The 11,306-nt window shown below is 30.3% G+C and overlaps 1 protein-coding gene across 1 annotated transcript; it reads right to left on the bottom strand.

Moving 5' to 3' along the window:
* Positions 1–1,933: 1,933 nt before the first annotated feature.
* Positions 1,934–10,829, bottom strand: LOC126906075 (histone acetyltransferase p300). Its single transcript, XM_050686329.1, has 3 exons — positions 10,593–10,829; positions 9,341–9,416; positions 1,934–8,647 (listed from the first exon to the last, which is right to left on the bottom strand). The coding sequence occupies exon 3, from the start codon at positions 8,317–8,319 to the stop codon at positions 2,251–2,253; it is 6,069 nt and encodes a 2,022-aa protein (XP_050542286.1). The 5' UTR covers positions 8,320–8,647; positions 9,341–9,416; positions 10,593–10,829; the 3' UTR covers positions 1,934–2,250.
* Between the last annotated feature and the right edge of the window lie 477 nt (positions 10,830–11,306).

Raw genomic sequence — 11,306 nt, 5'->3', positions numbered from 1 at the left:
TCACTGGATCAATAATGATTTAAGATGATAGAACATAGTGCGACATTCTGTAATGTATACAAATCTTTTTTAATTAAGTTTTAAATTCAGCTGATCAATACAAATTGAAGAAAAAACTTTTTAATTGTAAAAAAATTTGTGATAGAAGTTTAAAATAATATAAAATACTATATCTAAAAATATAGTATTTTTTACTTGAGCGAAGAGTCATTCCATGTGAAATCACCTAATGTCTGTGCTGGTATAGTTCAGAAATTTATATCATAGACTTCTTAGTCATTGACAACAAAAATAATATATATATTTTTTTAATATTGTTTTTTTTACCAGATAGCGCATTTTTTATAATTAAAAACATAAAAAAACAGCCCATGTTCTAGAACCTATAACTTCACAACCAAATAAGCCATCACTGTTTTAGTCATAGTAAATAGTACTTCAATTTCATTTTTAAGTTTATGCATTTTGAATTTTTTTGAACATCGCAATTTTGCAGTATTTTAATAGCAAAATTTGAAGATCAAAAAATTTTTTTTTCTTCAGAAACTTTTAGTTGTTTTTTTAACCCATATCATATTTGAATCGATTTATAATTTTTTTTGTATCGTTTTACGGTTTTGAACACGCGTGGTTTGCAAAAATAGCCAACTTTATCATCTCCTTACACAAAAGTGACTGAACGAATTTTTTTCAAATTTACATAGTACTACATAACGCTACTTATAGAATGTACAATTTTCGTATTATGGAAAATCCACTATGTAATTTTCAACGCTCAATTTTTATTTCTTGTATTTATTCTGTGTTCTGTAGTAGATTAAGTTATTGGGACTCGTAAAAAAAACCTAGGAGCAATGGCTAAGTTCGGAAAAGCTCCATTACTTTTCTTTATAAAGTTAATTACATCAATCATTCATAGATCATTACTTCATTGATGATACTCTGAGATCATATTATTTTATTCATTAATATCTTTTAGATACAAATATTTTTCTTTTGTTTACATTAAATGTAAAAAGAAAAAAAAATTTGTATGAAAAAAATGACTAATAAATTTTGTTAGTCTTTACATACCTATGTCATGTTGATTTTAATTAAACTGCTCTTAAATCTGTTACAAGTTCTTAATATTTTTCTGTTAGTTATTTTTCATTCAAAAATTATTCTATATACATGTCATAAAAAATTGTTTTTGGAAAATTAGCTTTTGAATAAATTTTCACTCGAATATTCATGTCATTATAAATGAATATTAAACATTCAAAATAATGATAGAATCGTAATATATAAATAGATAATATAAAAAATAAAAAAAAATGATTAAAATCAATTTGTATAATTGTCTTATTTTATGGTTTCAATTTATATACAAAGTCAATAATAATATATGTATATGTTTTTCTTTTCAATTTTATGCAACTATTTATAACATATTTATATAATTTTCTTACACAAGTTATTTATTACAGTATCTTTTCTAATAAACCAATAAACAAGTGAACCTGAATAATCAGAATGGTTTATACAAAAAAAAAAAAATATATATATATATATATATATATTTAGATATAAATTTTTTATTGGACTTAATTGTCTCATGTCTTTAAATGTATAACTTATATAATAATATATATATATATATATAAACATATATAATAATAATAATAATAATGATAATAAAAAACCTTAAGTTACAATATTTAAAGACTAAGGACAAACAAGAAGCCATACCAGACTTACTTATAGAAAAGCTGTTAAGGATTAATTTATTATGTATATATATAAAAAAAAATGAATAAATAAGTTGGATAAGACCTAAAATTTGTCATTTCCCCATTTTTATATAAATTATATATCCCTTAAAAAATATTTCTATATAATTATAATAATAACAGAATGTCTAGGAGTACAAAATTGTAAATAAAATATACAATTATAATATTACCATTATTCCTGTACAGAAGGAAAAATCAACAAATATTATTTTACTAAAGTAGGAAATTTATAAATGTTTACTTATAATATGTTAAAATATAAAGAAAAATATCCTTACATTTTTTCTAACTACATAACAACAACAAATAGCAAAACAAATGTACATGAGTTATAAGTCAACACGGCCGATTAAATAAGTATACAAAATTATTATTTTGTACTTTAAGCTACCATATTTACATTCATAAATGTACATATATAGAAACAACGCCTTTTAAAAATTCTCGATAAGCTCTTTTTTTTTTTTTATATACTTTATAAGTGCATTCGATTAGACATGTTTGATTGTGGTTGATTAGGTCCCTGAGGTCCACCTGGTTGCTGCTGTCCTTGCATTTGTTGAGGATACATTGGAGGAGCTATATTACCACTACCACCACTACCACCACCTTGCTGTTGCTGTTGTTGTTGAAACATGGCTCTTTGCCTTTGATTACGAATAAATTGAGCCAACAATTGAGGGTTGTTTCTAAGTATTTCTCGCAACCGTTGCTGTTGTTCAGGTTGACTCTCGTTGTTAGTACGCAGTGCATTTAATAATTGTTGTAGAGACTGCTGATTAGATACCTGATTAAGGTTTTGTTGATAACCTTGAGGCCTAGGAGCCATAACTTGTTGCTGTTGAATCATAGTATTTTGTTGATTATTAAGGATCATTTGTTGTTGAGGCTGCATGTTCATTGGTCTTTGTTGTTGCTGTTGTTGTTGTTGCTGCTGTTGTTGCTGCAGCATCATTTGATTGTAATTAGGTTCACTGACCCATTGGTTGACTTGTTGTGGAGTTTGTGGTGCAATCTGCATGTGTGGTCTTTGCATTTGTGGTTGAGGACCTCCTTTTCCATAACCTACGTTGTCGTGTTGACGTGCAGCTTCTTCTTGTACCTGTTTTACTACTTGTAAAACATTAGCAGGGGGAGTTTGTTTTCCTGGTGGCATACCAGGACCTTTATGAGGTATCATTTTTGGTTGATTTGTCATATGCGAGGTTGCAACAGAAGGACTACTAGTATTATCTGTGCCTAGAGTTCCAGTGTTCATAATAGCCATTCTTCTTCTTAGAAGTTGAGCTTGTTGTAATCTTTGTTGTAACTGTTGCTGTTTGATTTTATGTTTCATGTTTGGACAGAATAACACAGGACACTTGGCTTCTGTACAATACTTAGCATGATGGAAACATAATGCAATATATTGTTTGCAAATAGGACAATTACCATTCGACTTTACTTTACATAATTTTACATGTTGTACTACCCTTTTCATACGCTGACAGCTTGCCAAGCGACAATTTGCATCCCTACACTGACAGGCATGTACAAGTGACAATATACATCGACGAATAGACAATTTTCTAGCCTCTTGAGGATCAGCTTGTTTTTGGTCACCAGGAGAAGAACCATCATCTAAGTCAAGACCAAGTTTCTCCATAGGATGAGGATGTTTTTCTTTGTCATAGCAGGTAATACATAAATCAAAGTCATCACAAACTGTACAGTGATATCTAGTTTCAACATGTGATTTACAACTATTACAAGTATAAACAAATTTATCTTGGCCTTGGTTATGTAATTCATACAACATTGCCATTGAAGAAAATTTAGCTCTACGAAGTGATGAAAACTCATAATGTTTTTCTCTAGCCATGGTCAAAAATGCATCTCTACCATCCATTAAATCGCAACTAATTAAAGGATCAGGGTCTTGAATAGGTCCCAAAGCAGCTGCAGACTGAACACTATGTAATCTTATGACAAAAAACACTTCTTTATGTTTGTCCATGTTATCAAAAATTTTAGCAGATAAGTCACTACTTGTTTGAGGTAACATGGTTTTCTTTGAACTGCTTTTTCTTTGACTGGATTTTGATTTATTTGACTTTTTGGCTTTCTGAAGTCCTTTTTTCTTGCCATCTGGACCTATTTCAACTTCATCACTTACACACATTTCAACTGATTCTTCAGCTTCAGCTAACTTTCTTTTTTGTTCTTCTTCTTGGTCAAGCTCTTTTATACTATCTTCTAAAGCATTTGGCCAAAAATCACCTTCAAAATATGGCAATTCTGCGGCAGAACTTAGTTTATCCTCAATAGCTTGTTTTAATATATCTTTATAGTCTAGAATAATACGTTCAATAATGCCTTTGTCCAACATTTTTTTATACCACTCTTGTAACCGTTTTGGCTTAGGAATTTTTTGTTCTGGTGGATGACAATGGAATATATAGTCATCTCCTTCAGACGGAGGGCAAGCCCAAATATGTGCCATTGTATAACCTAGCTGTTTAACATAATCAAGATAGCCAAGTAATATTTCATGATATACATATGTTCTATATTGTTTAGGCCTAAAAAAATTAACTGAATCTAAATATGCAATATAAACTCTTCTTGTGTTGGGTCCAGGAGCTTCTGATCCATACTCTTGTACATGCATACCAAAAAAGCAAACATCAGTACCATCAATTTCTTCAAATGCATATAATGCTTTTGCTCTATACGGAAATTCACCAACCATATCACCACTTTCAACAAAACGGCTTCGCATTCCAGGTTTTACTTCAACTATTTTGTCTGAACTAGAAACAACACGAATAGCAACTTCACCAGCACCTGCTTCTTTTTTCTTCAAAAAATTATTTACCCTTGTTTCAATATAAGTACCCAATTTTGTTACAGCCAATTTTTTTGCATTAAATTTATTTTCTTTTCGCTTTTCATTTCTTTTTGCTAAACATTTATCACAAGCATAACCTTGTGGATTAATGTTTTCATTATGAAGAACACATATTTGATGTAATTTTCTTCCACAATGAATACACATGATAAATGGTTCCAATTCTAGGTGATCATTTTTCATTTCAACAAATTGTTCTTTTTTGATAACTTGCTGTGCTTGTGTAGGATCTTCACCCATTGTAACAGCATCACCAGGTATGTCATTAAAACATTTAACACAATAAATGTATCTATTTTCATAACTAAAGTACTTCGCATCTCTTGGTATTGTACAAAGTTGTTTACCAAAACAACAAAGAACTTGTGGATTAAATGTGAACTTTCGGCCACAACAGTAACCAAGACTACGCATTACAGGATAAATTTCCTGTTCAAAAACTTCTGATAATTTTGTACAAGACTTATACACTTTTGTCGATTTTTTATTATAATGCCAAGCATTTTCAAACATTAGCCAAACATCGTCTACATAACTCCAAGGATCAGAATATTGACCTGTATTAAGTTTCTCTCTAATGGTAGATAAATCCATTGGTTTTTTAATTATAAGGAAGTAATCAGGTATATTTAAAGCTTGAGGGTCGACAGGTTGTTTGAATGGCTCAGCTTCAGGTTCTTGCTTGTATAATTTTTCTAGAGTAGGCATTAAGGCTTGTCTAAGTTCATCTGGTCTAAATACACATTTTTTAATAGCACTTTTACTATCAGTGGTAGGTTCAAATGGCTTAATATCAGTAGTAATATTTGATTTTGGACTTGCTACTTCTTCTTTGACTTTGACTTCCATTTTTACAGAAGTAGTCGTATCATCACTATGTTCTTGTTTAATTTCAGATTTAATAGTTTCAGAATTAGTTTCTGTATTCATTTTTCCTTTTCCATAAGCTCCTTTTCCATCATTACTGTCATCATATTCATCTTTAATTTCTCCTTTCACATCTTTGGGAGAATCATCTTGAGCTAGTGCTGAAGCAATAGCATTCATTTGACTTGAATGACTAATTGAAGATGAAGATTCAGATCGAGAATACCCCTTACCCATACTGTTGGGCAACATTGATGGTACATTTGAGATAGGAGCCATTGTATTATTAGGTAAAACACTAGGTCCATTAACTATTTTTTCCATATTCATTTGATTCATTCTATTTGATTGTATCATCTGATTATTAATATGTTGCTGTTGTGATGGTTGTTGTTGTTGTAAATGTATTTGTTGTGGCATCTGGGCAATCGACTGATTTGAAAATTGAGGTTGAACAAATGATGCTTGAGATATGTTTGGCATCATTTGTGTATTAGTTGGGAATTGACTAGTATTGATTGGACTTTGGGCAGGTGGTTGAGTCAAACCAAATGTGGTTTGTGGTAAGTTAGTATTAGGACTTGGTCCAGGAACAGGCGATGTTATGGGAAAATGAACACGATCTGTCATTTGTGTTTTCATTAATCCACCTGTAGTAGGCACTCCTTGTTGTTGAGGCAAATTAGGTTGACTTGATTGAATAGATGTATGATGCAATGTTGTTTGCTGAGATTGTTGTTGTGACTGTTGTGCTGTTGGTTGTTGTGTGGGCATTCCTTGGGCAGTAGCTGTAGGGAAACACTGTGTATTTATATTGGTTGTTTGCTGCTGCTGAGAACCCATTTGTTGTTGCTGCATTTGCTGTTGTTCTTTTCGTTTTTGCATTTTTTCTTCCAATTCTTTTTGAATTTTATAAAATGTTTGGGCTAATCGATGATAATATTCTGATCTTGAATTAGCTACATTGTACATATCACCTTCTACTTTTCTAGCATAAGCAACTAAATTGTTCATACGCTTATCTAACATTGCTTTAGGATCATATGTAGGAAAAATTGCTTGCACAAGTTTATGTACTAAATGATTTCGAAGTTCTGGAGTAATTGATTCATGCCATTCTTTAGTTTCAATATGATTACCCCCGGGTAAAGACTGACTAGGCTGTGCTTGATTGTTCATTTGAGTAGTCATAGTATCTGTACTAGTTGTCATTATAAAAGAATTAGGTATATTAGTCACAGTTTGTTGAATGCTTGATGGTATCGGCACAGTTGTATTAGAAACAGACTGCAAAATGTCATTAACTGAATTGGTACTTGGGTCTGTATTCATTGTTGCAGGAGGTGGTTGAGAATGTGGTGTCATCACTCTAATGTTTTGATTGGGAGGAAGTACAGTGTTATTAGGTGGATGGGGCATTTGGGATTGCATGGCAGCTCTTATGCCAACATTGGTTGCAACTCCACTAGGTACTTGATTCACTTGATTATTAACCTGAGCATTGTAACAATTCATGTCATTCATCCCACTAGCATTTTGAGATGTATTATTTGCTAATGGGTTACGATTATTTGATGCTTTTAAAGGCTGACAAATTGGACAGTCTAGTCTAGTACACTGTTTCCAATGTGAAATAATTTGTCTAGATGATGAACAATGAGCAACATTACAATTACGCCCAGCTGAACATGAAGTCATATGTGCTAAAACACCTTTCATGGTATTACAATGTTGTAAACGACATTGTCTCACTTCACCATTGGCTTGATTATCTCGCCTCTGACACTGATGTGCATGTAATAACAAGACAAGTTGTTGAGTTATCATTTTTCGTTTTTCTGGATTTGCTTGACTTCTATCTGCAGGTCCTCCAGCTTGTGGTGGTACAACTACATTTTGGTTAGCCATATTTAATTGCTGTCCTAAGCGTACATTTACTTGAGGTTGAGGAGGAGTAGGATTATCAACTAACATACCATTTGTATTGGTATTAAAACGAGGTACTTGAGACCGTACAATACCAATTGGCTGTTGTTGAACAACATTTATTTGTTGATTGTTCTGATTGTATGTATTGAAGTTATTGACAGGACTCATGGCACCAATTGGGGCCTGTATCCTTTGCTGAGTATTCATTGAAAGGTTATGTAATTGATGTGGAGTCTGACTTCGAATTTGTTGCTGATGGTGCATGGGAATACTTCTTCCCATCATAGGTCCATTTTGTTGCTGAGAAATTCCATGATGAGGATTGTGCATAGAATTATTAACTATATTATTCCCCATCATAATATTTACATTTGACATTCCACTAATACTGTTTTGAAGTTGATTGGAGTTCATATTTGCATTTCCCATATTTACAACCATAGGCTCTCCTGATTTTCCAACTAACACATTTGGAGAAGGTATATTTGGGTTTAATGGTTTGTTCATTGACATTCCAGCTGCTGATACAATATGTTGTTTGTTACCCATAAAGTGATGAGCTAGTTGTTGCTGACTAACAACTAACCGTTGTTGGATATTAGATTGCTGTAATTGTTGTTGGGGATTATTTTGTGGGACAAGCATACCGTTTTGTAATGGCATTTGGGGTTGGAGATTTTGTTTCATATCAGGTTGTTGATTCCAAGATGTCGTGCTTATTAATTCATCGGGGAGATCATTCTCGAGATCAAACATCTCATTACTGGAATAAACACCAGAAGAGTCTGAGGACCCTTGGAATGGATCTTCCAGCTTGGGCCTCTTGTTTGGTGGGCTATCCACCAATAAGTCCGACATGATTTTTATTAGTTATATAAATAGAAAACCTAGTATAAAAATTACTAGTAACAAAAAATTACATGATAAGAAAAATTGCACAAAGTCCTAGCACTACTTTACATAATATATCTTATTAAAGTTTTTACTCAAAATGAGTATTGATTGGCAGATTTCTGTCCAGGTCCAAATTCACATAATTATGCAGTATGTGACTAAATATAACCAGATAGTGAAAATTGCCATTTTAAAAATAGTCGAAAAATGTAGTTTAAAGATGTCATTTGAAAGCACTTTTTCACCTTAATTCTTGCATGTTATGACTTGTCTGATAAATTGTCAATTCAACCTAAACAATAAATACATTTTTATAATTTAATTACCAATAAAGATTTTAAATTAATTTTTGTTAAATAATAACATTGTTGTCATTTGAAATGAAAACAAGCTAAATTAAGAACCATATGGAATTAGGGATCAACCCATATCTTAAAGAAAATATTAAGGCACTTAATTGGTCTATAGGACCTAGGATCCTTGCTTCCTCTTTGACACTCTAAAAAAAAACTGTTACTCAAAAAGAAACTAAAAAATATGTCTAAGATATCAAGTTATAAAACTTATTAAAGATTAATAAAGTAATAAAACAAAATAATTTTAATTATTTCATAAACATATAATTAACATAAAAACATGTTTCCCAAAGGATTACAAAACAACAGTTTTTTTTAAACTTTTAATATACTTTAGAAATAATAATGTTACAATAAAAATTATCTATTTCTATTTCAGTGCATCTTTTTAATGCCAGCAAGAATATGTAACAAAAAAAATTATCAAAATGACCCATGCCTCTCCAACTATATTAATATTAAAGAACACTCAAATTATGAATGAGATTAGTTAAATTAGAATCATTTTCAAATAAAGGATTTTTAAAAATTATTTAAAATTTTTTTTCTTTTTTTTTAGCTCAAGTCAATAGTACAATCAAAACTTATTTCTAAAAGCTTTATTTTATTAATACTTAAATTATACTTACTAAAATTAAAGTTAAAATTGTTGAGGGGTAAATTCATGCCATAACACAAGATCATTAAATCAGCCAGAAAAACAATCTAAAATATAATAAACTTATTATAACAAAATTGTTTACATGTTTTTTTAAATATTTTTTAAAATAAATATGAAATGTAAAAATAAAAAAACTTTTATAGTTAACTATAAATCTACAAATAGTTTAGAATTTTAAATTCATAAAAAAAGAAACAAATAAAAATTATAAATTAATTATCACATATTATGACATAAAATATGCCTAACTGAAGAAAATAAAATTTTAAAAACAATGCTCACAATAAAATAATCAGAACAAAGCGTTGAAAAATAAAAAATAACCCAGTGAAAAATATTTACAAATAAATCTTAAAAAAAAAAGTATTCTAATTATAAAATATTTGTAGCATTAAAACTTAAATTTAAACAAGGCAATGGTGTGATATGTCTTTTAATAGTCAATAACATATTTGAGTAGTTTATTAAACCAAAATTTATAGTTAAGTAAAAAGTATTAAAACTTGGTGAAAAAATATAACACTCATTTTGATTAAACCGCATAAATGAACTTGGTAATCAGTAGATTTTTTTTATTATTGAATATTTTTTTCTGTACAAAATACATAATCAAAAAATGTACCTTAGTAGTTAAAGTTAGTTAGTATTAATTGATGGATATAAGAAATTAAAAATAATTAAAGATAAAAATACTTGATATTTCAGTTTAAAACTGTAATTCTGTATTTTAGTTTGGTGGATTATGTTACTTCTTCGTGAAAATAATGATTAAAATTTACTCTCTAATTTCGTAAGATTAGATTTAAATTATTATTTTGCATATTATCAGAAATAACTGATAATATATTTTTGAAGAAAACAACAGAAATAAATAGAAAATCACGAAATAATACTAAATCAAGATCAAAAATACTGTATTTAAAAATTTAACACATAGGAAAAAACTTAATAAATAGGGGGATAAGGGCCAAGAAAGTGATAATTGATTTAAGGGCACGGCTATAAAACTGTGATAAATGCAGATTAATTGAGGAAAAAAAGATGGGCATTTAAAAAATTAGAACTTTTACTCCAAAAAAATTGAGAAAATATGATTTGGACGCAAATAAATACTCAATTTCAAGACTTTAGATCTTGTAAACACAGCCGTCGACGATACATCAAAAAGTAGGCTGCCGCGGCCGCGATCACTAAACCTCGTAGTAGTGTATTGTACTTACCGTGTTGTTCAAGATTGACGTGATCTGAGGCAATGTTTATAGCCGATAAGCACAGTTGGAAGACACTTTAACAATCCGTTTAAAAGCGTATTAGCGACTGTTGTATAACGCGCCGATGATTTGCAATGATATGACACAATAAAAACGGCAAAGCAACAACGAAATCGGCGACAAGAAATATATTTTTCGACAACAAAACTCGATGTAAATAAAGCACTCACGGGATATGATGGACAATCGGGGAACGGGGAGTCATCGGTTGTCAGGTCAACGATTGTTTCTGCAGCTCAACAATCGATAGTTTTTAGTAACAACTGTTTTGAAATAATTGTTGACAACAAGGCTACTTGAAAATTCTTCATATGAATAAAATTTGTCAAAAAATATATTTATTTACAATTTTCAATAGGTTTTAATTATTCAAACGGTATTTTATTAAATTTCTTTAATGCTTAGATACATACTATCGGTTTTAGTATATCAGTGTTACCGTTAATAGAGAATCCACGTTCAAGGTCGATGGTGACAATGTAACCAACTTAATCAAAAAACGATAGCGCGCGCGCGCGAAACACAGGACAACAAGCGCGGATTACGGATTTAATAATTTTTTACTTACTACTAACACTTTATGCAAGTTTAACTTAAGATACAAAATCAATCGGCACAGCCGTGAAATACATCACAGCAACTGTCACAAGTTACCACTTAATT

This window comes from Daktulosphaira vitifoliae, unplaced genomic scaffold (genome assembly GCF_025091365.1).
Source record: "Daktulosphaira vitifoliae isolate Bord-2020 unplaced genomic scaffold, ASM2509136v1 Scaffold_4, whole genome shotgun sequence".
NCBI classification, from domain to species: domain Eukaryota; kingdom Metazoa; phylum Arthropoda; class Insecta; order Hemiptera; family Phylloxeridae; genus Daktulosphaira; species Daktulosphaira vitifoliae.
Note: the sequence above shows the minus strand (reverse complement) of the source record. Positions and strands in the feature narration are given on the sequence as shown.

Coding starts and splice junctions, on each gene's coding strand:
- LOC126906075 (XM_050686329.1), bottom strand. CDS start 8,319: ATGTCGGACTTATTGGTGGATAGCCCACCAAACAAGAGGCCCAAGCTG.